At 38.0% G+C, this 26,741-nt stretch overlaps 1 protein-coding gene across 1 annotated transcript; it reads right to left on the reverse strand.

Annotated features, from left to right (window-relative positions):
* Positions 1-181: 181 nt before the first annotated feature.
* DHX32 (DEAH-box helicase 32 (putative)) lies at positions 182-25,830 on the reverse strand (the record flags this gene model as incomplete). The annotated part of the gene is made up of 11 exons (XM_082002445.1): positions 182-374; positions 1,524-1,705; positions 2,586-2,776; positions 3,325-3,474; positions 5,131-5,322; positions 15,482-15,640; positions 15,749-15,848; positions 18,091-18,336; positions 20,804-21,176; positions 22,663-22,856; positions 25,561-25,830. 11 exons carry the CDS (start codon positions 25,828-25,830, stop codon positions 182-184), a joined length of 2,250 nt encoding a protein of 749 aa, XP_081858571.1.
* Between the last annotated feature and the right edge of the window lie 911 nt (positions 25,831-26,741).

Raw genomic sequence — 26,741 nt, forward strand, 5'->3', positions numbered from 1 at the left:
TTTTGTAATGAAACAATGCATGCAACTCCTTTTGTAAAGAAAAGTGTTTTTTCCATATGTTTCTTCTGTTGAATACATTTATGTAAAAAAATCAAATAATTACATGGGTTAAGATGAGGATGTATATTGTATAGACTGTTTTTATTTATATTTTTCCAATATATGATAATTCAGTCTAAAGTCACTGAACAATACATCTTTGTTCAGCGGGAGTTTGGGGAAATTTTTCATTTTCTGTGCTGTCATTGTTAGTTTTCTGTTCCTCTTTCATGGCTGAAACAGGTGACAAGTGATTGATCACTTCTTGCAGAATATCCTTACTTTCACTAGGAGGAAGATTGTTAAAATAGTACTGAGGTACCAGCTCCACGAATCTGGTGAGGAAATAAGACAAAACATTACTAATTTTTAAATTGGATTTTGAAATATTTGAATAGCTATTTCCAGACTTGTACAAAAGAGACCAGCAATGTGCTGATGCATACAGCTATGAAGTTAGTATTTCCACTCAAAACCAAAGCTCTCTGCAAGATGTAGTAGTAGTTTGTGCTTTCAGTAGGCTTGCACTTAAGGTACTCGGTCTGCACTTCAGGTGATTGTTGTTCAGTTCTCAATGCTGCAGATTGCATTAAATAGTAATTGTTCTGGATTTGAACATATCTTTGGTTCAATAAAAGTATGAAAAAGGCTTTATTATAAACATTGAAAATAGAAAAGATAGGACAGTGAAATATATATTCTCAATGTAAAGAGATTTTTGCAAAAGGAAGACTGTAGTCTTTTCTTGAATCCATAAACAGTTGATACGGGGTGATTTAGCTGGCTGGGTACATAAAGCATGTCGAGAAGAAGATTTGCTGGAAAATAGCTTTTCAAAAAGAAATTTCCAGCTAGATTAATCTGTGAGTACACTGCTGTCTTAACTCTTCCTTGATTTTTTTTCTGTACATTTTGCGTTGTAAGAAACCTTTGCTACTTGTAAGGTGGTTTTTCAATGGATGAATTGATTACAATTACAGTGTCAGATATTGAGACTTACTTCAGCACCTGAACAGATCAGCACACGTTAGGAAATGCAAAAGATTGACTTAAAGGATGTTTTGTTTTGCATGAAAAGAATAGCAAAGGCATGAGATCACAGTTCTTTCCGTTTTTAATAGTTCTGAGCTCTAAATCAGTGAGTGTTCTGAATGAAAATGAAGACATCAAGCAAAGCTACAAACAGTGACAGATTGTCTTTTTCTCTTGTGCCTATTTTAACAATTTTGTTTGGTTGGTTTGGGGTGGGTTTTTTTGTAAACCGGTATCCCTACCTAGATTGACTTGGTTATACTCGGAATGCTTTCTGAACAGAACCTGAAGATAGCTGTTTTTCTGACAGAGATAAACGGAGATGACCAGAGTTGACTTCTCCAAGTGTTTCTGTCAAGTGTACACACACGCCCTCACCCTGTCTGTGACTTAAATTACGCTTTTGTGGCAGAGGTATGAGTGAAGAAACAGTTTCATCATTGCTGACTTACAGGTTGGGTGATATCTCCGAGACGACTCTGATGGAGTTGTCTTCCGATACAAGAAACTCATGGAATAAAACCCACTCAGGAACCCTTCTGGTGTTAAAATATGATGAAAAAGGATGAAGCTGGGCCACTTGCTTGTGTGTTAACATTAAGTAGTTACCCGAGCCATCTATATCTCGAGCAATCTAAAAAAAAAAAAAAAAAATGCAGAGAGTTCAGTGTTCAAGATGCATAGATCAGTGTTTCCCTATTAAATTAAAACCAGGAATTAAGCTTATAGTCAGATACTTTCAACTGCAGAACCTAAACCTCGTCCCAAATTTCTGCAGGAAAGCTAGGGACTGGATACTATGAAATGAAGCTTAGAGTTAAAGAAAATGTTGATCTGTATATTTGAAAGGAAACTGTTTGCAACAAATGAGGGCAGGCCTATACAGTAAGTATCTGAACCTGTCTTTGAAGGGTCTGTGTGAAAACAGACATGTTCTTAAGAATTACAAGATTTTAAAATGCAGTGTGTGACCAAGCACTTGAAGGAGTGTAGTTTGGAGGGGTCATTCTTGTATTTAGGTGGAGCATAGTGATGTGAAGGAAAGCATGTTTTCAAGTGGGAATAAATTAATCTTTCTTGTTTATGTTTACGGTTACAGTTAGAGTACCTCATTTGGTTGAGATGAAGAGAGCTGTATATTATGTATACCTAAGCATATTCAACAAGTCAATTCTCTGTTTCCAGGGTATTTTCACAAAAACATCTTCAAAAAGAAAATAAGGTCTGAGATGTAATATTACAAGTTGAAGAGTTTTTGAAGTAAAAGAGTTCTTTGAGTGAAAGGCGTATTGACAGTTTTCCTCTTGCAGTGAAGTGTGCGGACTTCATGCTGTGATAACTGAACCCCAGAGAGAAGAGTGGAATTGGCAGAAGTCTTTGACTGATACACAGTGGAAAAAATGGCTTTTATCCTTTCTGATGATCAAAAGATTTCACTACCTAACTTAAGTTCTCTGAAGCATTCTATATAAGTTAACAATACAGTAAGATGAAACCACAATATTTTTCCTTACGTGCATAAAGTAACCAGTTAAGAGAGCTTTCTTAATGCTTAGTATGTTTTCTTTTGATCCAAAGTCCGGTTCTGAAATGGGAAGTTCAATACGCTTCATAATCTCTACTAGTTCGGCTCTGATAATTTCTGCCATCCTCAGTGCAGAACAGCTTAGAAAATAGTCACGACACCATTTCTTATTACTGTAGTCTGTGGGGGAAAAAAACAGTATTTTGGCTTAAAGCGAAGTCTTACTGATAGGTACTATCCAAAGATATGGTCTGTAAAACGCTTTTTGACTAATTAAAAACATTTTGGACTGAGTAGCTGTGTCAAAGCTGTCCAAAATTCTGATAACAAGAACATGGACAACTGGGGCTTGTTGGTCTTGCTTGTAAAGTAAGTGGGCAATACTTGATTTGTGCATACCTGGATTATGGGCTTTTATAGGAGGAACCGTCTTCCTGGTTTTCTACAATGTCACTTCAAATGACAATTGTAGTAGTGCTGATGTATCCATGATGGATGAGGTACGCTGTCCTAGGTCACTTTCAGTTAGTTAAGAAACTAAAACTAATATTTGTTTGTAACGGCTACTATCTTCGGTTTCTCTTCTCTCTGATAATTAACAATTTGAGAAGGAATCGTTCTAAAAGGGTTTATGAACTAAATGCCAACAATATTCATTTTGTTGTTGTTGTTGTTGTTTCCAAATTGATTACAACATGCTTCATTTTGTCTGGTATGAGTACACTTACATTGGCTTGCTGAGTTTGCACTGGCTTCCTTGAAGGCGTTGAAGACATTGATAAGAGTAAAGTGATCTCCTGCAGGGTGTGAGAATTTTCGCCAGCAAGTAAGAGCAATCTCCTCTGTTCCAGGAGGTGCGTGTAAGAAGCAATTAGGAGCTTAGAAAAAAATCAAGCCAGTGGTTATTAAGACACATAGGTGCATGCACAAATAGTAATTCCACTGATATTTTTGGGTTTTTCCTTTCTCAGTTCCCTTTAATCTTCAGCATTGGATTGCTGCTGAAGAGCTGAATCTATTGCAGTCACTAAGGTTTTATTTATATGGATGTTCTTTCAATCTCTTGTTTAGTTAATTTGTGCTGTAAACACAAAAGGTGACCAGCTTTCTCCTAGATGGATGCCAAAAATGCTTCATAATAGTATGATCCAGTTTATCCAGAATTCAAGCATACGACTTCTTTAATATAGAAAGAAACTAAATCTATGGATGTAATGCCTAAATTTGCTGCTATATGTTGAAATTTATGCCTTCTAGTGCATTTTACTTCTGTGGTCGTACTGTAGTACATAATTGTGTCTTTCGAGATGGTTGAGCTTTTTAAAAACTCAAATGTGCCTGTGCTCAATTGTTTACATTTGTTGTATGTACTTACAAATTTTATCACAAGTTTAGGCCCACTATTAAAAATCAGGCCAGCTTGAGCATAAAACGAAGACACTCTTTAAGGTGAAGAACTAACACAGCTTGGTATGCTGTGGGTTTGTGTCACTGCTGCCTAAGACTCCTCACCAATTTCTGGGCATAGGCTATTCCCTCTGGGCACAGCACAGTAGTGCCATGCCAAAACATTCTCTACAGGCAAGGGTAAGCTGTGGCTGTTGAGCAGTAGATAGCTCTCAAGCATTGGTTCTGTACTAGGGTTATGCCATAAAACCAGTAGCACAGTGCTATATTGTTGGGAGGTTGCTGTGGAGAGAAGTGAGACAGCTAAATATTGCTGAAGCCAACATCGCTATCTAACACTGAGAACTGAAAGAGTCTAGGTCTAGCCCTGTCCTCCACTATCTTCTGGCGGGATCCTGAGAAGTCACCATCATTATTTGCTGTTTGAACTTCTAGAGTCACCCTCAGTTATCCTGAAAATTTTGATTTTGTCCATCTTTGATATATTAAGATTTCAATAGCACCTTCTGCAGAGTGAATAGCTTTTAGGTATCTGGGGTTTATGTGGATTGGTTTGAAAGCTCTGTCACATCAAATGAAAGAAGAATTAACAACCTTTAATATAAATGTTCTTACTCCAGACTTCATGTGTTCAGTGTTTGGGGCTAGCTGGTTTGCCTCACGGTGCCATGTAAGAGCAGAGTGATCCATCAGGACAGAATGGTATGGATATTTAAGGTTATCTTAGTTTTTATAAAGTATTTGGAGAAACAAGATCACAAAGTAGTTCTTTGTAGCTCAACAGTTCAGTATTGTTGATAATTAGAACTTCCTCTAATTTGTTGTTCCAGACTGTAATAAATGTACGTGAATACGAGATAAGTTTAAGAAAGATAAGTTCCAACAAAAGGTTGGAACCTAATGGGGCATCTGAAGCATGGAATTGGGAGTTCTACTTAAGAATTCACTACTGTTTCATTGCATGCTTAAAATAAAGACTTAAACAGCCAAAGGTATTAACTTACTTGAAACAAGCATGATGTAAATAACAAAAATTTGCCTTTGGGTTGCCCTTGTGAATAGAGTTTGAATCTACATGGATTTGGCAAGTGGCACAAGCCATGTAGTAATACATTATTTACAAGTACCTGTTACCATGGCTGCAATGGTGAGCATTTCATCGACACACTCAAATTCACACGAGGCCAGAATTGACTTTGACAGTTGTGGATCCAGGGGAAATTCTGACATAATAATTCCAAATTCAGAAAGGTTTCCATCATTATCCAGGGCTGCTAGATAATCAAGATCTTCCAAAGCCTGCATCAGGCTTTCAGGAGCTAATAAGAAGGAAAGATAATTCAAATTCTTGAGAATGACTACATATAGGTGAATGCCTGGATTCTCATGATAATGTTTCAGTTGTATATTTCCTATGTGAAAATGATAGAAGTCAGCTTCTGTCATTTAACAACGGGTAAAAAGAAAAGTAATAAATGAGATGAATGGCAGGCTGAGAACATTCTGGAGGAAGAAAATACGGGGTAACCATTATAAGGCTGCTAACTGTTGATCTTTTCTCTGTCAGAGCAGTTTTTGTCAAAAGTGAAGACACAGTGAGTGCTGAACAGCGTATCGCACTCAGACTATGTCAAAAACTCACTGATGGCAGTCTTCAGGTATTTTTTTGTGTGCATGTTCATTCTTTTTAATGAGAGCTGGTTGCATTTGAGGAGTGCTGAGAGATAGACAACAGCTCTAGGAAAGAGGATTGTAACAAAAAGACAAGCATTTACAGAAGTTGTAGCTGTCTTATTCTTGCAGGTATTTTGTGTTCTCTTGGTTGCCCTTTTTTTTTTTTTACATTTTTTTTTTTTACATAGTTTCTTATGATGTCAGAAGAAAAATGGGAACATAGTAAAAGAAAATGTCTCCCGAAAAATTGGCTGTCCTTTCTCACGGCACAAAATTAAATGTTCAAGTTTCACTTATTGTAGGTTATAACTTCCTTACAACCTCCACAGGTATAAGTGAGAACAATGAGGCAGAAAAAATGAGTGAATATAGCAAAATAATCAGGTAGGCTGAGAGACTAATTTGCAAAAAAGTAGGAAATAAGTTATATATATATATAAAATTATAGGGCCACACAGTGGGTAGGGAGCATGAGCGCAAGATAGATTGGACAGAGGTAAACATGAAGGTATCATGAGTTAGAGTTTAGCATTTAAAATGGGGGTCTGAACAGTGAAAGCAGAGGAGAATGAAGACTGAAGTGATGGGGTTTGTATCTTAGATGTTAGATAGGTGCAAGCGGGGGCCTGCCAGGAGCGTTTGGTAGGGAGGTTTACTTCTGCATACATTGAACACCGCGCTTTCAGGCTAAAGTGTTCCACGTGCTTTTTCTAAGACTGCTGGAGTATCGACAATTCAGTTAATTGCTCGGTTAATGCAGTTTTGATCAATGGCATGTTAAGCTTATTCTATGAGGAGTACCTCCACAAATCATAGGTGTATCTTCCTCTTCCATGGATGAGGGTGAATGAAATCAACAACCCACAAGATTGGAAGATACAGAAAATGGCTTATACACACAAATATATGTTTTTCATCAGTTATCATTACATCTTATCAGTTATTTCTTGATAGACTAAAGGATGGCATTTGCAGTAGCTCTTCTGAGCCTCTCAGCTGGATGGGAGTAAATAACGAAGGAGTTTGACAAAGACTCTCCTTTCTCATTAAGTATTTTGCTGAACTTCTTTAGCATTTTTTTTTTCCACTATTTTGTCTTGCTTTTCTGTATCTGAGGCAGTGGAAGACAGAATCAGCTTATGTATGCCCTAGCCCTTTTACTATTATTTACTGCCTTTTCTTTTGGTAGGTGGTGTCAGAAGAATGTGAAGCGTTATTCTGACATTTTTTTCAGATTTTGAAAAAAACTAGTCTGTTTTCTCAGCAACACTTTGTTCTGCTGAAGGAATGGTGTAATGAATTCAGACCTTCACAGCTGCAGTGATAAAACATGTATGAAAGGACAGGATTAAGCAAATCGGTACTTAAAATGAGGACTGGAGCAGGTCTGTAGGAAATTGCTGTTGATGAAAGTAGGTCCGTTTGGCAAAACAAGCACAGAAGAGTTTTATGTGCAACCATGGAGGCTACAGTTCTGGGGCTAGAGAGGGTGAACCCGAAAGCTGAGTAGAAGTTGTCAAGCCTATACTCTGCAAAAAGTAGTTGCTAGAGCATGAAAGACCTTGGTGGAAATTTGGGAACTCTTGAAGTGTGAAGACTCTTTCCTCCAGCTCTTTTCAAAGGTGGATTTCTGTTCCAGGTCTTATTGTAATGGTCAATGTCTTTTATGAGTGCCAATTCATTTCAATTCATAACTGTTCTCCTATCACTGCAGCAACTTTCTCCTTATTCCAGTTTAAGGAACTGTTTGATATTTTTTCTCTGTTTTATGGATAACAAGTTAAATTCTAGTCCCACTGAAGTTTGTGGCAAAAATTCCACTACAGCAGGACTTGGCCTCATCTCCAGCCAAGCATAAACAGCACTGGGAAACTAATGGCTGCACTGGCAGTTTTTCAGGCTTCTGTGGGCTGCTGTTAGTTTGCATATTAATGTCAAGGAGTTCTGTAAATAAAAAAAAAAACAACCCACAAATCACAGCTACCCACACAGGCCGTGTGTGTATTTGTTCTTGTATCTTCATTAGTAGATGACTAGAAATAATTTCTTGCTTGAATTCGTTACGAACAGGAACCTGTCTTTGGCAGGTCACTTCTGCAGCACAAAGGCTAAAAGCAAAGCAACTCTGCAAGGAGCTGGTAGGTCGCGTTTAGCCCTAACGCCGCACTTCAGGCACCCGTCCTTCCTGCAAGAAAATCTGGAGTTTGGGTTTTTACTTCCTTGGCAGTGAACTGTTAGTTTATTGCCAGCACTCTGTACTTAATTTTTTCTTTGCTTCATTGTAACTAGTTAAAATAGGAAGCAAGTAAACACTTGTTTTTAACCCTTTTCTGTTACTGATGTCCGAAGGGAGAAAATAGTTTATTAATTACCCTTGCATGAGCTTTTACAGAACTTCTTCAGCATGTACATGTTAGTGTTGTGCCTTCACTTAATTTTAAAATACTTAGTATTAGTTTTCAGAGAAATTCTCTCAGAGGTCTATAAATTCCTGTTAAAACTGTGGACTTGTTTCATTTCAGTATTAAGAGTTCATATCCCTGTCTGTACAACATGAGATGTTTTTGTCTAGAGAGAACGTTTGTTACCAGACATACGAGGTTTAATGGGAAAAAAGATGAGTTTTTGCAAAAGCTAAAGTATCTGAGAAGAAAATACTTAGGACATTTAAAGAAATGAAAAGTAACAGCTGATGAAGGATGAGAGTCAGTGACAGGAAATAGATATCAGTGATTGAAAATACAGGGAGAGTAAAATGGTCATTCGGACATACAGTAATTACTAGGAAATCATGGAAAGCTGATTTCCAGAAATCAACAAAGTAGTTTGTGCTAGAACTTACAAAAATACATGGTTATATGGCAGCCAACATCAATACCCTGATAGCATCAGTAATGTGCATTTTTATGCCCTGGAGTTAATTGCCTTGAGATTTATAAGCACAAATTACTTCCTTATTTTGCTATGAGTGTTACAAAAAAAAAAAAAGACTCCTCGAGTTTTATTGTGTTAGAAAGGACAAGATGGTAAAGATAGATTAAGCAGGTAAAGGAACAGTAAAAAAAAAAAAAAGAATAGGACTTTTAGGTGTGGGTCTGCATTTTGGGGCACAAAACCCATAAAAAGCAGTTGAAAGAACAGCAAATGCTCACTTGAGAATTCTTTGTGGTATGTTTCCTATTTAAATAAAAACTATGATAAAACAAAAGCAGTGTAAATGTTTAGATATGGAAAGCTCTTCTTTAAAGAAATCTGCATTGTCTTTTCGTGATTTCTAGGAAGCAAGTGTCATTATTTTTAGGGCTGCTTGCCAACACCAACTACTGCTGCCATCGAGGCAAACCGCAAGGCTTTGTGATTCAACTGCTGCTTTCACAGGAGCAAAGTTAAAAAGAAGCTCTCAAGATGCGTCCTGGGCTTTCAACAAGAAACTGTCACATCCCTGGAAGTTTAAAAGGTATTTTCTTATCTGATATTTTCTTTTCCTTGCCTGTGTTCTTTGGCTACTTAAGACTGGGTTGCTCTGGGCTTGTCTGGGGAAATCTGACCAGTTTTATGTAAATACAGATCCTACTCTTGATCATACTTGGGCTTAGTAAAGCAAAGACATAACTAAATGTTAGCACTGAAATAATTTATCTGAGGGTTTCAAGTTGACTTCAGACGATATTATTTGTTTCACAGGTTTTTTTGTAACTTTGACATGAACGGAGTTATCTTTCTAAAGATGGTAAATATTTTATAAATTTTTAAAATTTAATTTTAAATATTTTATACTGTGTGATAAAACAAATACGAAAGCATTAGTCTTGTTGCATAAGGAAGCAAGTGATTTAGTGACTTACCAACCATTTTGTAGTAAGTGAATATTAACGATAGGAATGAAACATAAATTTCACGATTATTAATAGTCCATTTAACTGCCATATCGTGTTTGTGTGGAGGACCTACAGGTCCTGTGTTCTGGTCTCCTGCTCTGTGAAAAATTTGATTATGTAAAATACCTGCTTTTTGATAGATCTTTTTTTTTCCATAGGAATATCTCTTATAAAGTTAGAGCTGACATGAATGCCAGGTAGAGGGACGTCTTTAAAGAGCTGATTTGCTGCCTGGCAAACCACAAGTTTTTCCAGCTTCTGTTAGGCATGAAGAACTGCCAAAGTAATTACTGCAGGGAGAATAGTTCTGGGGAATGGTGGTGTTACTGCAGGGAGATTAGTTCTGGGGAATGGTGTTTTCTTTGTTGGTTTTTAACACTGCTTCTTAGACAGCAAACTGAAGATAACGGAGAAATCTAGTGCCTAGTTTTCTTCAAATTATGCAAAGATTTTTCTTCTTCAAGGACAAGCTTCTGTGTGCAAGTTTCATCTGGATTCTCTTTTTTCCCTTGTAACTTCTGAGGTAGGATTTTTTTTTTTTTTTTGTTTGCCATGCTCCGATGCTACCAATTCTGTAACTATTGTTTTGAAATTATAGTTATAATTGATCATTAAAAATTACTTTTCCATATACATACTTTGCAGTCTTTCCACCCTTACGCTGATTCTTCACCCCTCCAAGCTGGCTGGTAATGGTCCCTACTGTGCTTTTCTGCCAGCAGGGACAGCCAGGACAGAGGGTGACCTCCATTTTCTTAACATAAATATACGGAGTTATAGCTGAACACCAGAGGTAGCACTGACTCGTCAGTGAAGTTGGTTTTCTATCTGCTTTGTGTCATCCTCAAAGGATGCACATGACCGTGCATCATGTAGTATATCCACAAAGAATGTAATTTAAAGAATATTATTTAATGGTGTAAGAAGTATTTGAATCACTTTAGTTTCTTTTGTTACTCTTTAGTAAATGACGTGAGAGTAGTCCAGCTTTAACAGTACTGGGCTACCCCTTCCCATTTTTGGGATGCTCTTTGTGATACCAGCTCCCTATTCTGAGCAATTGTCTATGTGCAGTTATACTTTTCCACTGATTTGTGCAGTACAGCATATGAAGTATGTGGCCATGTCTATGCTATCAGAAAGCTTTTCTTTAGGAGCTATATAATACTATCTAATTGATGAAATTCAGAAATTAAAACATCAAAGACTCAACAAGTGAACCTGAGAGAATAAATCTGCTATGAAGTGATCTCTGTTGAGCAGACCGTGCATGGCGCATTGAGTTTCTTTCTTTGACAATCTGTTTCTAACGAAAAAATACGCAAACAAATTTTGTTTCCAAAACAATTTGAGATTATATGCATTTATACAACTCTTGTTATTATGGATATTCTAGAAGTACATTCTCAGTGGGGTTATAATAGCATAGCTCTCAAATGTCATGGTATCCACGACCATGAACAAATATTTTAATCTGAAAATTGTTTATGGTAATTCTTCATGAATGCAGAATCTGCAAACTGCTTTCACCTTGATTTCTTATGGAAACTTTACATGGCTCCATCTTTATACTGATTTGCATAGTTTAAATAAGGATTTTCCAGTGATTTACAAAAATACATAATGTTGCTGCAATCTATGGGAAAGGAGTTTTTATGTCCTATTGTATAACACAATGAAGATCTAGTTGATTAACTGATAAAAATGCAAAGACATCGCTATTATAGTAGCACAGGAATTCAAATAATGCACTTCAGAACTGCAGCGCCAAATACATTTTCATATGGCTTATGAATTCTAAAAAGGGTAACAAGTCTTCTGCATTTGCTCATCTTGGTTATAGCGTGAATTAAATGCAGCAGCTGTAAGCCTGACATGTTTGTTGCTTTCATAATGCAGTAATGAGTCAGAGTTAATCCATGCTTTTATTTTTCCTCAAAGAGCAGCAGAAAAAAATCGTGTGCACATTGTTGTTGAGCAGAAATAAAATGTTTTACTGATGTTATTTTTATTTCTTTACTTATCTGCTATATGTTTTCTACTTCACGTACAGGGAACGGACTGTGAAGTACTTCTCTTTGAATTCTTGCTATGAATTTCAGTGTACTTTTGATTTGTTTGTTCACCAGTTCATGTCCATATGTTATTCTGTCATCCGAATTAAAACATTGTTTTCTTAATTAATTTATTATTATTAATGATTACTTTATTATTGTTATTAACAGCCTCCATCTGTTTCAGTTACAAAGAACACTTGAGAATGTTAGCTGAACAGAAACGGTGCATAGGAAAGCCTGTGGCATGTGTGGCACATGGGAGATGCTGCAGTGTGTTTGCTCCCTTGAATCAAAGCGAAATCAAGTCCAAGGAGATGAGGAGACATGGAATAGTCAAGGCCAGGACAAACTGTGCTAGGGAGAAATAGAAAGGCTATATGTGTTTTTAGTATCTGTATGCTCTGAACAGCACTTGATTTGGTCAAGTCAAGCGAGAGCTTATGGAACTACTGCCATGACTTTCTGTTTGCTTGGTTGCAGGGTTTTTTGGGATCCAGTTGATCTTGTGCCATGTTTGATTGAGGGTGGGAAAATTTGCTTTGTGTGCATCATTAGTAGATGAGAATTAAGAACTATTATGCCCGGGAGTTTCCTTAGGGTTAGAAAAGCCACGCTGCTTGTTTTGTGAGCTGCTTTGCTCATCTTTTTTGCTTCTCATCTTAGAGACCCCTCTTCCTCAGCCTTCTCCATCACTTCAGGTTACAGAAGGCTTATGCAACTAAACTGACTGCGGCAGTGACATGAAGCTTTTTTGAAAAGCTAAAATCTCTCACTTAAGAGAGGATGGTTTCCATCTCTGATAGCTCTTCTCTTTGCCTCCTCTGCAGCACTGCTCTGCAGTACATAACCCAGAAAGGTGTAACATCTATTTGATCTTATGACTAGCAGTCAAAAAGCTTCAGGGCTACCCTTTAACTGGGTACCAGAGGTATCTGGAGTTGGACATCAAGGACTACTGATACCCCCCGGTGTCAGTACAGGCTGGGGATGAAGGGATGGAGAGCAGCCCTGCCGAGAAGGGCTTGGAGTACTGGTGGACAAAAAGCTGGACATGAGCCGGCAATGTGCGCTCGCAGCCCAGAAACCACCCGTGTCCTGGGCTGCACCCAAAGCAGCGTGGCCAGCGGGGCGAGGGAGGGGATTCTGCCCCTCTGCCCCGCTCTGGGGAGACCCCCCTGCAGTGCTGCGTCCAGCTCTGGAGCCCTCGGCACAGGAGAGACACGGACCTCCGGGAGCGGGGCCGGAGGAGGCCCCAGCAATGCTCCGAGGGCTGGAACAGCTCTGCTGGGAGGGCAGGCTGGGAGAGCTGGGGGGGCTCAGCTGGAGCAGGGAAGGCTCCGGGGAGACCATTGTAGCCTGCCAGGACTTAAATGGGGCTTAGATGAAAGATGAGGACAGACTGTTTAACAGGACCTGTAGCGACAGGACAAGGGGTGATGGTTTTTAACTAAAAGAGGGCAGATTTCAACTAGATCTAAGGAAGAAATTTTTGGCAACGAGGGTGGTGAAACCCTGGCCCAGGTTGCCCAGAGAGGTGGGAGATGCCCCATCCCTGGAACCATCCCAGGCCAGGTTGGACAGGGCTCTGAGCAACCTGCTGTAGCTGGGGATGTCCCTGCTCATCGCAGTGGGGTTGGACTAGATGGCCTTTAAAGATCCCTTCCAACACAAAGATTCTGTGATTCTACGTCGTGCCTCTTTAGCTACTGGAGATCTGTGTGGCATTGAGGGCACACAGCAAGTTGAAGCTCTCTCAGCACCAAATGAGGAAAACTTGGGCTTTCACGGGCTGAGATCACTGACCCAAAGCTCTGGGGAGGACGAAGGGCCCAAAAGAAGGTTTTATGTGCTTGACATCTGTTTTGAGTTCTGTCAATTGGTCTAATACAATAACTAACTCCCCTTCCAAATTTGCTTGCTTCAGTATTCCCGTTTCTTTCAGACAAAGGTATTTCACACCAGGTGTTTCACACTGCCTGTGTTCTGATAGTGTGAGCTTTATAGTCATCTTTGGAGAACTGTGGTAGGGATATATCTTGTTAGTAGGAAGGAGGTTTGTTGCCTGCTCAGAAGCGGGAGAAAGCAAGCCCCAAGGCAAAGAAAGCCAACGTGTGATCTCTCCTAGGATAAAGGAAGAGTCGTACTAGACAAAGCAAATGTTTAATTATGTGGGGCCTTAAGATGGGAAAGAGACCAGGAAATTGTGCAGACTTTCTCATCTCGTTTCTGTGGACCCCCTACAGTGTTTCTGGGAGTTTTGCTTTATTCAGACAGTTCATCTAACATTTCTTACACTGTTTCAGTAATTCCTCAAACATTTCAATACCTTGGCCTCGCACTTTTGATCTAGTTAGCAAAAACTTTCTCATATTTGATGCCCGTCCAAGTAAAGCTGATGCATTCATCAAATGCCTTTAAGAATTTTGTACACATCAGCAAGATGCTTTCTTCAGCTGCATTATCTCAAAAATCCAGACAAAGCTTGGAATTCCTACATCTGTGAAATCCTTAAATGCCTCCAGCTTTTCATTCTCTATGAATACCAACTGTCTCTGTTCTGCCTTTAAATCAAAAAATACTGAATACTTTTCCTAATGTAACTTTACTAATTCATTCTACTGTTCAAGAACAACTTTCTTCATATCCAGTAAAAGCACTAACACATTTTACAATATTTTTTTTCTAGTAAAATACTTTCTAAATTTGAGTGGAAGCCAACTGTATTCCATAACCATTTTCCATGAAGGTTCCTAGGTTCAAAATAGGAGGTGATGCTCACAAGGCCAAAATATTCCAATTCTCATCAGTCTTGAATTAATTACCACTCAGACTGGCAAAGTTTTTTCACATTTCTTTTAGGCATGTTTCTTCTAAACAGACAGACAAGGGAAAAGTAGAATAAATTCTACTTATAAATTCCTTTTACAATCTATCACAACATCCAACAGTGGGAATTAAACTATTACTAATTAATTATGGTGCACAACACACAGAAGACAAGTGAGCGTTCTAATTTTGTGTACGTGCATGAGGAAAGGGAGGATAATATAAGAATTCTTCGTATTTGCACTGGAAAATTATAATAAATTAAGCTAGCGATAGGTCACATGATCCCTAAACCAGTGAAATCGGTGCTATTTCCCTCACTTTCACTGGCTTCAAATCAACAACAGAATTCACAGTGGTGCTTTGGTTTTTATGGTAGGTCAGAACAGAGGAGAATATCCTTCAGCAGACAAGGCCCTAAAATATGAAGTTAGAAAAATAAAGAAAAAAGCAAGCACTTTGTTCACACTCTTACCTCAAAATTCAGAGTATTCTCTGTCTAGTATTGAAAGTTTATTTGGGTTTATTTTATAAATAATATTGTCCTTAAGTAAGAGCTTATTGTAAATTTGAGGTGGGAGATGCTGGAGGATAAGAAGAAAGCTGATTTCCTCCAAATACATCTCCTAGGTAACAACAGGGTTTATTTGGGTTGTAAACTTTTGATTAAAGGAATATACTTTGTTAGATATCTGTACAATGCCTCGTACAATGGGACACAAATTTTCTTTGTGGATTCCAGGAAAATTATATGAAACCTAGCTGAGAAGATATTTGGAATACTGATTTATGTTTTGTTCATTCCGATTCCATTCAGATACTTTATGGTCTTTTTCAGGGCAAACAGTTCCTACATGGTACCATTTCCCTAAGTGCAACTATTGCATTGTGAACTGTTCTAGCAGGTAAGTGGTAAAAGCAGAGGCAATATTATTATAAGTACTTCAATAAAACCCAGTACTGTGAATAACAGTGCAAAATTAATCTTTAAATAACTGCAAAAATAATAATACAAATACGTAAAATTGGTGCATCATCGTTACCTGGCCTGCTTATGAAGTCACAGTGTCCTAAGCCTGCTATATCCATCCTCTTCAGGAAGAGAACCATGCTAGTTAGGTTTGATTCCTCTATTTTGGCTGGTAGATGTGGTTTCATTTCTTTGTATGTAAATTCTTCAGGATACAAGCAGAAGAGTTTTCCTGGAAGAGATTTTGGGAAAATTACACTTTTTTTTTTTTTTTCATTGCCACGTTGATTCTAGTAATAATTTGAGCTAATGGATGTAAATTTTGAGCTAATAATTCTACCTGATGAAGACATGCCCAGAATTTGTTTATGCATCTCTGCTTGACTTTTGCTGATAGGCTGCGTTATAACAGAGTCTGCTCTGATTCTAGGATTGTACACCTTTAAATGAAAGAGATATTAAGCATCAGATAAGTAAGTGAAGACTACAAAAATATTAATGGTCTGTATTGAGGTTTTGTCTAGGTCATTTTAAAGAAAGTGTAGTAACGATTTATTTCCTTTTTATACTACGTATTTCACCGGCTTGGAAATGAAAGCAGTCAGCTCTTTGATAAATTGACAGACACTTATGTTCTGCAATAACTCTGTAAGTATACGTTAAGATAAATGTCTTTTTCTAAAGAAATGTACCTTAGGAAAACACAAAATGTCTATCTATGGTATCATCAAGATAAGTCATCAAAAAAGATTATTTATTTCTTCCAATGACAGAATCCTGACACTGTCTGATAACATTTTGTTCCATAACTCCAGATTTTTGTCTTAATACTGAAATCAGTCAATTCAGTACAGGAGGCAAGGACCACGTCTAAGATGTGCAATGCCCCTTTTTATTTTTTTCTTAATTGTACCTTATTTTGATTAAACTGAGGAGCCGATCCACTCACTGCTCTGACCACCAGATGATGTCCATAAGGTTCTGTAGTATATGGCAAGACATATAACCTCTGGATAAGGCAACTTTCTAGTCATGTCATCTGAATTGACTTTGTCTGTTTTAAGCAGGGTTTTAATTAAAAAAAGATAAAATATGCTTCAGTGCAGGGGACAAATTTATCTTCCTCCAGGTAAATTTATGATACATCCCAATCTCAAGATTTATGCGGGGTTTTGTTCTGCACAAAGCTTTGCCTGTTCCCTCTATGTTCAACTGAATTTCATCCATATAGATTGAATGTGAATTTGAACTGCTGAGGAATGAATTTTAGAGGACTAAACTTCAGCTGTTAGGACAAAATAATTGAATTAAAGGGTAAAAATTGCATAACCAATAGGGGTGATTTGGTGGCCATCAGGACTGTGTCGAGACTGATTTGTTCCCATTGCTGCATATTTCTGATTCACAGAAGTCTGGAAACACTGAATTTTACTTTGGACTTCAGATTACCATGGAAGTGAGATTCATTTCCATAACCCAAGGCAACCGTAGTTTCAGAAATAAGTTGAGTTATGCATGGTCTAATTGAAAACTGCTTTTAGGCTTTTGTTTGTTTCACGCAAAAATATGACATTGTTTTTTCCTTGACCTGAGGCTGAGTTAGTTTATAACCCTCATATAAGAGCCTTTGAAAATGACAGTGTTGGACACAGTTTTCTTGTAACGAACATGAAAGATAGTGGTAGTTCCCAAGCTTTTGCCTGAACTACTTTCAAAGCTAATCAGGATTAATGATCCCCGATCCAAACTTCTAGGAATACTTAACTTCAATTTGGGTGATTTTATTCTGGATTATATAAAGAAACTGTATTGTTTCTTTTGCCTATTACTGGAATATTTATTTTGACTAGCAAAACGTGTAGGACAGTTACAAAGCCTGTAGTAGTGCAGCTTTCCAATTCATATAATGACTTGTTCCTACATGGTTGCTCGTTCTTTAGGTCACCAGTTTTGTATAAATGAAAGAAACAAGATATTTGCAGCTCCAATAGTCCTTCCCGGGATGGGGTGGAAAACAAGAACTGAGGACACACTTAGAATGAACTGTAGGAGGTCAAAGATTAATTTGACAAATTGCAGCATTTTGCAGTACTTGGGTGGAAGCATGTATCCAGAAGGAGCAGAAGCGGCTTTAAGAAGGAGCGGTTCCTTGTGTGAGCATCCCTTGGCGTTACGTGATCTGTGGCACTACGCTTAGTAATAAGCCGTTAAACAAGGGATGAGGTTCATCTGCTAAACCAGGTAATCTCCCAATAGGTAGCCAAGGACTGATTGTATTTTGCTCTAAGGTGTTGAAGAGAGAGTCATGACTGATACGCCAAAACTAAGATGCGATACAGTTTTCAAATGAAATGTCTTGATTTGGTGCGCAAATGACTGGCAGTTTCAGCTCTGAGTGTTAATCCGGCTTTAGAAACTTGAAAATTTTGCTTTCTGACTGAATTTAGGAATTATGCTTTCTTTCTTGGTTTTCACATTAGATGTTTGTGAAAATGATTTAAATTTAGTTAATTTGAATGTTAAAAATGTTGTGGAATCTGACTTATGAAAGAATAGAAAAATATTTGATCCTTTAGAAACCATTTGCGTCAATCTATTAGCTGTACATTTCCCATTCCCCCACCCTGAAAAACTTATGCATAGTTCATTTTTGGCATATAGATTCTGGTTAACTTAACTAACCTTTCTTCTTTCAACACCAACATCAATGACAAAGGTTACATTTTTAATCCAAATCAAAGATTCTCCAAAGCTTGTGGTGAGTAGTACTTTTCTTCTGTATTTTTTGCAGCATTTCTGTTTGTCTTGATTTGGTTTGTGAATTAGGTCTTGTTTTGTGGGGTATAAAGGAACTGGGATGAGTTCTCCAAGGTCAGGATTTAAATTAGGCTGTTCCTGTCTGATCATTTGGTAAGCTTTTTCAATCTCCTGTAATCAGAAGAAAGATTTTTTTTTTTTTCCTCATGAGTATGGAACCCAAATATCAATATTTAATTTTAAAACGTTTTATTTCTAAAATGAATTTTAACTACATATCAAACTATAACAACATTTAAATCTTACATGATTAATAATTAGAGGAGGGAAAAAAAGGGAACAGGACAGTGTATGAGAATTTACTGACTTGTATCCACTAACTATAGACCAGGGAAAAGGCTGAGCTGTTTTTTGAAATGTCTTTTTCTCTTCTGCAGTTTTCAAAATAGTCTTCTCTGGCTTTAATCATAATCCAAACCAACCTCCAGGGTCAGTGAGATGTGCAAAAATATAGGATAGGAGGAGCAAGGCTGAGGAATTATGAAACGGTCACTAAACTTTATGTATGTGGGACATGTAGGATGCATCCCCATCCGTGATTTAGTGCCGAAGAGTTTGGTGCAAATTTGACTTGTGTAGGGGCTGGTAATGCTGTAGCAGATACTCAGGTACCCCACTGGTGTGCCCAAAATATTTTCTCTTCTGCTGGAACCAAAGTTATGCCCGTGGGTGCTCTGAGTGGCAGTGTCCCCTGGCAAACAGCTCCACGTGTGCGTGGTGCACCCCGGGCTGGCAACGGGGTGACCTGCGCTGCTGGCGAAGGTACATGGGATATAAGTATTGTAAAGTTTTTTTTATTGTGGTTCCCCCCCGCCAAATGATTAATAAACTCTATGAAGACTTAATAAAGTCAATAAAATGTCCCTAAGCTGTGTTAATAGAACATCACCTTTAACACAGTCCACAAATTCAGAGGTCAAATATAAATTGTAAAGGGTTTTTTGTTGTTCAGTTTTTTTAAGAAATATAAAATCATATGTGTTGTGAATGATTTTTTTTTTTTAAAGGTATAGAAAAATAATTAATAGGCGTGTTCAGTTTGAAAGGATTTTGTTGGTTTTTTTCAAAAGCATTTTTATTTTTCAAAATTGAAAAACCGGGTTGAGTTTCTGTTTGAGAGTGCCACTGCATTCATAGTAGTTATAGGTTGAAAGTATTCTGTAACAATTCTTACAAAGAGATGTCAGTGGCATCTGATAGTAAGGCTGGCACCAAGATAACACATAAATCTTAATGTTTTTCCTTTATTCATATTTTTGTTCGGTTTAAGAGACAGATGAGTGCTAGGGAACAGTAAGCCATTAGCAGTATAAAACTTTAAATCACAGTTAAGCAAGAATGTATGGGATGTGAACTGTAACAGTTCATAATGAATGTTTTGTTCATTGTGAGAGAGAAAACGACGTAATCTCTTCTCGGCCGGAAAGAAATTATTATTTTAGTATTGTGTGGGACTTGCCCATCAAAAAAAATCTTAAGCAGAAATAAAACTGTTTTTTCCTTTGAAATGGAAAGACTATATGTTTTCTCTAACATTACTTATTGTAAATATGGGAACTGATACAGAGAATTCATTAAGTCATCATTTGTAAAATTTGTGTCTATAAAGTTTACAACTGATTATTAGCATAATTAAAAGTTTTACATATCCACACCCCTTTTTGCAGTGAAAAGCAATACTACATGGGCAGATAATGGTAATTTACCTTTGCATATGAAAAGTCATTACCTCCTGGAGCTACTAAGGTGAATTTGTTGTTCTAAAGCAGATTTAATGATACAAAGTAGAAGGCTGAAGATCAATATCAGGAAATAAATAATAATAATAATTTATAATAATTTCAAGTCTTAAAATGTTTGTTTGATGGGAGATTGCTTTGACAGCTATAAAATACTGTGAAATATTTCTGAGAAGGACATGATTGTGCAATCCTGGCAGCAGTGAATTTAGGGCATCTCTGCTGTCTCCAGGGGTTCAAAGGTGCCTCTATTTAGAATAGGCAAGCCCACGCAGATTCTTGGGTTACCTGTAGCACCTAATTATATTATTATATTTGTCTCCTGCTCTTGTGTACACAAATAGTTGGGAAGTTTACAGCCGTATAGGAGAATGCAAATGGAGAGAGCTTGTAAGCAGGTTTAAGATAAAAACATTGATTTGAAGTAGGACATTTATGCAAACTGGACATGTCCCCATTCCTGCTACACGGGGGTAACGCAAAGTGTGATATACCCAGTGCCAGCATAGGTTGCCATGTATTAACTCCCTGCATCTATGGCCCTTGTCCCTGTATGCCACCTTTGCTGCATTTTGCATCACACAGAAGGATGATGGCCTTTCTTTAAGCCTACAGAAAATCTGATAGTTCCTTGTATTAGTTTATGCTATATATATAATACAGACTTATGCAGGCCATGACTTCTTTGTAGGAAAAACCTGAATTGATAAAAACTCGTTGGCGATGTCCAGTGTCTTGGATAGATACTGGCAACAAGGTATTTCTAGGTCATATAAAAACACCAATGTAAATTGTTTCTTGATTAAAATCGGAAATATTGGAATTGGTTAATAACTTACTTGTTCACATGCCAGAAAGATCACAATGTCACCCTTCTCTTTTGTATGGTGTATCTCAAAGAGGAGTCTTAGTGCAGACAGAAAGTGGTCTTTCTGAACGCTGCAAGAGTATACAACTTCTGCGTGGTGTTTGTTTTCCACCCTTATGAAGGGGACACTGCCGTAATAATTCTGCAGTTTGCTGGACATATGAGGTGCAGTGAGTATTACCAGCCTCAGTTCTGGTCTTGAGATCAAGACATCTTTAAGAAGGCAAAGTAACGCATCTGTTGCAACAGTTCTTTCATGCACATCATCCAATATGATAACGCCATAATAGTTCAGAAGAGGAGTAGACATCATTTCCCTTTGTAGCATATCATCTGTACAGTATCTGCAACATACAAACAGAAAACTCCACAAAGTTTCTTGGAATATTCAGATTTGATTGTAAGAAACTAATTCAGGATTAGTTGCGGGGCGGGGCAGCTTGGTTCCTTCTGTTCTAACGAGAAAGATTTGATAAGAACAGAGAATTATTTTGTAGACAGTATCACAGTCTCAACCACATGTTTAAATCCTTCTTTAAGTATCTAGAACCTCAATGTAATTCAATGACACTAAGTGGCACTATGGTTCAAAGGTGTTCCAGGCAAAAACCCAAATACTTCTGCCCTGAAATCGTAACTTGTATGGCTTTTCATCTTCCAAACCGTCTAAGCGTATTGCATGCCATAACCAATTCTTGAGGAACTAATACTTTCAGATAAGGAAAAGAAGGTGTACACAACACACTTGAGGCAGTGCCAGAACCGAGATGAGAGATTAATTCATATCGTAACGCCCTTCTCCCTTTTTATTTTATTTTATCTCCCTCCCTATTATTCCTGCTACTGGAAGTTTTTTTTAAAAAGGATATTATTTTTTTGCTGCGTTGCTCAGCAAGATTTTGAATCTTCTTGAACCAGGTTTCGATGTGTGAGAGGATAGGATTCATCTCCCTTTCACCTCAGGAGCAGCTGCAGGAAGATGTGCCGCAGGATGGAGGTTCTCCATGAAAGAGAAAGGACATGCAAAAGGAAGAGCAGTTGAACTTGGTTTTCAGAATTGGTGAGTATCCTCTTCTCTACTGGAAATCAGTGGGAGCTCACATGGCTGGGAAGAAGGCTTATGATCTAGATTTTATAGTTTGTTCCTGCCATATTAAGGAACCAGAGAAAATAACTCTCCAGGCTCAAAATCAGAATCCCTGTGTTGCTGCTGTCACCTGCCTGTATTTAATGCATTAAGTGCATTTCTTATCTCTTAAAAATCCCCCTAAATTGTTTTTTCTCTTGTTACTGAATATACCCTTTTCTAGCCATGATTTTTGATTGCTTTTAAATTCCAGCTTTACTTTCTGATAGATTACCCCACATTCTGTTACGGTTATGAACACTCCTGTACCAGAAAACTGAGAAAGAAAAAAAATTGAGGTTATGAGGTGCTTAATGATGTTTTGCACTGATGCTAACCTTGCCCACTGAAATATCTACTGCAATTTAGAACAGAATACCTCCTTCAAGCCTTTTACAGCTTATTGATTAATCACAAAATCTCCAGTATCTGCATTTTACAATGTTATACACAACTTTATAAAACAGTGCTGGGTTTTTTTTCCTTTGTTTTCATGCTGTATGCAAAAATCTTTTGCAGCTATAGCAGTGTTCCACCATGCTGTTAGGTTATCTGCCCTGCCCACGTTAGTGGAGTGGTGCGGTGAAGAGCCTGTGATTCTATGGTTCTAAGGACTGGAGTGCTGTCGGCTGCAAACTTCTGCACTTGCAAAGAACTGTAAGCTACGTATCAGTGCGAAGGCAATAAAAACCAGACACACAAACCTCAGGATAGTTTCTGCCGTACAGCAGCTTTCAAATGGGACGAAATACCCTACTTCGTGGCCAATGTTGACATCCATTTCATCAGCTACACGCAGTGCCAGCCACACCGCCGTCTGCTTGTGTACCTGCGCACATACTACTACGCCGTGTTGATAGTGGACAGAAAGGCAATACTCGGCACACCACTGAGGAATCTGTAAGTAAAAAAGAAAACAGATGCTTTCGGTATTTAACACGTTTAGAAGAGACCGTAATGCAAAAGAAGTAGACTGTGGAAGAACTAAATCAACCTGAGCACCCGCTGCTCACCGTCCGCATGACTACTGGCGGAGGAGCTGCACCCGACACAGAAATTAGAAATTACCTGCCCTGATAAGTGGCAAGACCCTGAATCTCTTAAGTAGTTGAGAGGTGGAGTGACATGGGCTAGAAACCTGGGAATGTCTCAGCTGGACTAAGATTAGTTCAAATATATTGCAGAAGGGACAGACTTGGTCTCTGGGGAGCAGGAAACATTGGCAATATAATTCTTAAGCATCTCCTGATTGATCCAACAGTGTTAGTGCCGGCGTTGTCAGGGGCTTCTCAGCCGTAAACCCGCCTGTGCTATATCGTATTCAGGTGCTTGACATGAGAAACATGTCCCAGGAAGAAGAAGATTTCAAACTCACAAATGCCACAGTAAATACATGTAATTTCAGATTAATTACTCTGTAAAGAACGATACCTGAAACTGAACTGCACAGAAGCTTATGCAGTAGCACTCAAATTTATATATTTACAGTAGAAAATCAAAGCTAGAAAACATTAAGGTGTTATTGTCACGAGAAAGTAAAATTACATTATAAATATTATTTTAGTGAAAGTATTAGGTTTCAAATCCTTTACTTAATCAACATATATGGCTAATGCACCTAGTTTATATATTATTTATTTCTGTATAGTTACTTTATGACTCTAAAAATGTTTAAAAAACAGACAGCATTGTGTTACATCTTATTAAACTTAAGGACAATTTATTTCTTATTATATTTCTAATACTACTTAGCAAGTAGTTTTTTATCATACAAAATTTGTTGTGTATAAATTACAGTCAATAACAAAGGGTAAAGACTTTTCAGTCCAAAAAATATTGCAGGCACCAGGCAGGTGTGTATCCTTTTTATAGGAACATAGGAATTTTCAGTTAGAAGTATGATATCTCTGTTCAATATGTGATCTCTAGCAGCGTCCATCTAGAGATGCCCTGCAACAGTAATTATCTTACAGGTTTACCTGCAGGAACGTTTTCTCCTGATCCCAGTCATAAACAATTGTGTTTTGGCTTATAACACTTGCTTGAAAATTCTTTTCTGCTTACTGTGGTAACAGACTCAGGTTGTTATATATTATTGCAACAGAATTTGATAGTCCTAGTAGATATTTATGTGTTTAGAGTCAACTGAGATCTTGGCTTCAGTAATGTCTTTTAACATGTCTTCTGTAACGTAATTGCGTATTCTTGGAAGAAGCGTTTGCCCTTGGCTGAAGGGAGGGAAGGACCATTACTTCTCCCGGAGGAACAGCCCTAGTGATTTCAATCCTTCATTCCCCGAGAACTTTTTCACCTTCTCTTGTGACTGGCCTGCAAATCCACTGTATTTCTTTCCTGATATAGCACTAATCAGAACCAAAACACGCTTTCCAGGTAAGAATATTCATTGAATCCAACATAGGCATTGCAGTCTACCATTTCCCCTGGGCATTCAACAGGATGATGGACAAAACGAGGATAAAATGACAAGTTTAGTCAGTATTAGGGAGGACGCAGTAAAATTTTCAAGTGGAACAAAATAGCACCAGCCAAATGTAGAAGGAATGATTTATTGATAAAACACTAAAGCAATCTGAAGTCCTAAAGTATTTTACACTTAGCCTTGGCCTCTCTGAAGACAGCAGAAATACACCTGTAATTTCAGTAGGGAAGGATTTTAGCTGATACATTCTGTAATACGTTTTAAAGTGTATAGTTGGTAGTTTTTCAAATTGAGATGTGATGTCATATACGAACAAAGCAATGACTTACAGTGGACATGCTGATAGATACCAGAAAAATCAATGCAGAATTTTTCTAACGTTACGTGCGTATTTGATTCTGAATTTTAAACCATAGTAGTTAATGCGTGTGGTCTTCAGTGTTCAGAACAGGCTTGATATTTTTAAATTTAGTGTTTAGTACAAAAAAAGTTGTCGTTTGAGATTTTTGTTAGTTGTTTATGACGCTGTTTCAGACTATCACAGCCTGAGAAGTGTTACTCTTCAGTGCTCAATTTACCCCAAAGCCCAAAAGACATCATCAGCCAAGTAAAAATGGCTTGTAATGGACAAGCGTAAAGTGAGTGTCAATTGTTTGTGAATATTTGAAGAAAGTTATTTAAATGTATGCTTATATATATATATTTTTTTTTTTTTTAAATCTAAATTTGACTTCATTAAGCTGTTGTCACCTTCTGTATTTCACTTGCCCTCTCTGGCCTTAATACCTCAGATTACAATAGGTGGCTGCACATCTGTTTCTATACTGAGAACCGCTAAACTCAATACAGCTATTGTGTGCACACCGCAGCTGAACTCTTCAGAACTGGATGCTGTTATATTGCAACATACCATACAGCGCTGAGCATAGCAACAGTCCGCAACTAACAGACACCAGATACTGGTGTAATGTAAATCTGGATATTGATGTGCCCAAAATAAACAAACAGCAACAGAAGTGAATGGTAATTTCATTGCAAAAAAGTTTTTTTCTGTTTTAAAAATATATAATATTAGTAAAATAGTAATAGTAACTCTGTAAAGTGTACAATATTAAATGTTCTAAAAATAATAAAAGCCCCCAACCGAGTATGTTGTACTGACCTGGGAGCTCTTGCCAGTCTTAGCATCTCCTGACACAATCACAATTTGATTATGAAGCAAACTTTCCATAAAGGTGTATTTCTCCTTCCATACTGGAAGTTCTTCTCTTTCTTTCATAAGTTTATAATAACGAGAAGAGTAAGGCAAGCCATCGAAAGGATTAAGCTCTAAATCTTCTCCACATACTAGTATTACCTCTTCATCACCATCGCTGCAGTCAAGTAATTCTGAAAAGCAGTGCGTCTCTGGAGAAAAGGTTAAAAGCTCCATTTTTCTCAAATATATTATTCCCAGCAAAAACACATTAGGAGCGGAAGGAGTCCTTTGTATTGATTGATCATTCAGGCCCCCTAACCCTGAGGAAATCCATTTCTGATTGCTTCAGGATTCGTATTTCCCAGCTCTTCAGTTTAAAAGTTCAGTCTTGGGGTCCGGCTGCCTTCTCGGTGCTCTGTTTGTCACCCTTTAAGCGGTTTAAAAACCCAAATGAGCCTCGAGGAAAATATATTTAAAAAGTACTCCAAACTCTTCAAAATAGCCGTGATCAAACTGGATGTTAAACAGAAGCTGAGTAGCTTTTGCACGTTAGCAGTATGTCAAAGCCAGGCCAGCGTGTTTGCTCGTGCTCTCGTCCGCTGCGCGGCCAGGCTGGAGAATAATTGGGAAAGAGCGCGCTGAGCCCGACCTTCGTGGCCCCCGGCTGCCGTGAATAGGAGGCTGCGGGGCCATTATTGTGGTTGCAGAGACGGTCATGTGGCCGGCTAATCCCGGCACAATGGGATTCACCCCCGGCTGCGGCGAAAACAGCGCAGGGGCTGCGAGCGTGCAGTTAACGGGAGGTAACTGCTGCGTGAAAGCATCCGTCAGGAAGAGCCAGTGTTTTAATTTTGTGTCATTTGCAGTGTTTTAGAAAGTCAGAGTAGTAAAGAGCCATTTTATATACTCTGTGTATTAACTCGGAAATCTTGCAAGGCTTTGACAGCTTTTGCCATAATCAAAAATCTAAAATATACTTAATACATTAAAAAAAAGCAGAGAGGTGCCAATTCTAATCCTTCGAGGGCAGAAGTGGCCTTGAAAGATGGGGAAAGAGCAAATCACTGACGTAAAGTAACTCCGGCTCTTAGGACTCAAAAGTAGCAAAATGAAGTCTCCTAATCTTGACTGATCTGTACTGTAAC

Source organism: Phaethon aethereus, assembly GCF_964289735.1.
Source record: "Phaethon aethereus genome assembly, chromosome: 7".
NCBI classification, from domain to species: Eukaryota; Metazoa; Chordata; class Aves; order Phaethontiformes; family Phaethontidae; genus Phaethon; species Phaethon aethereus.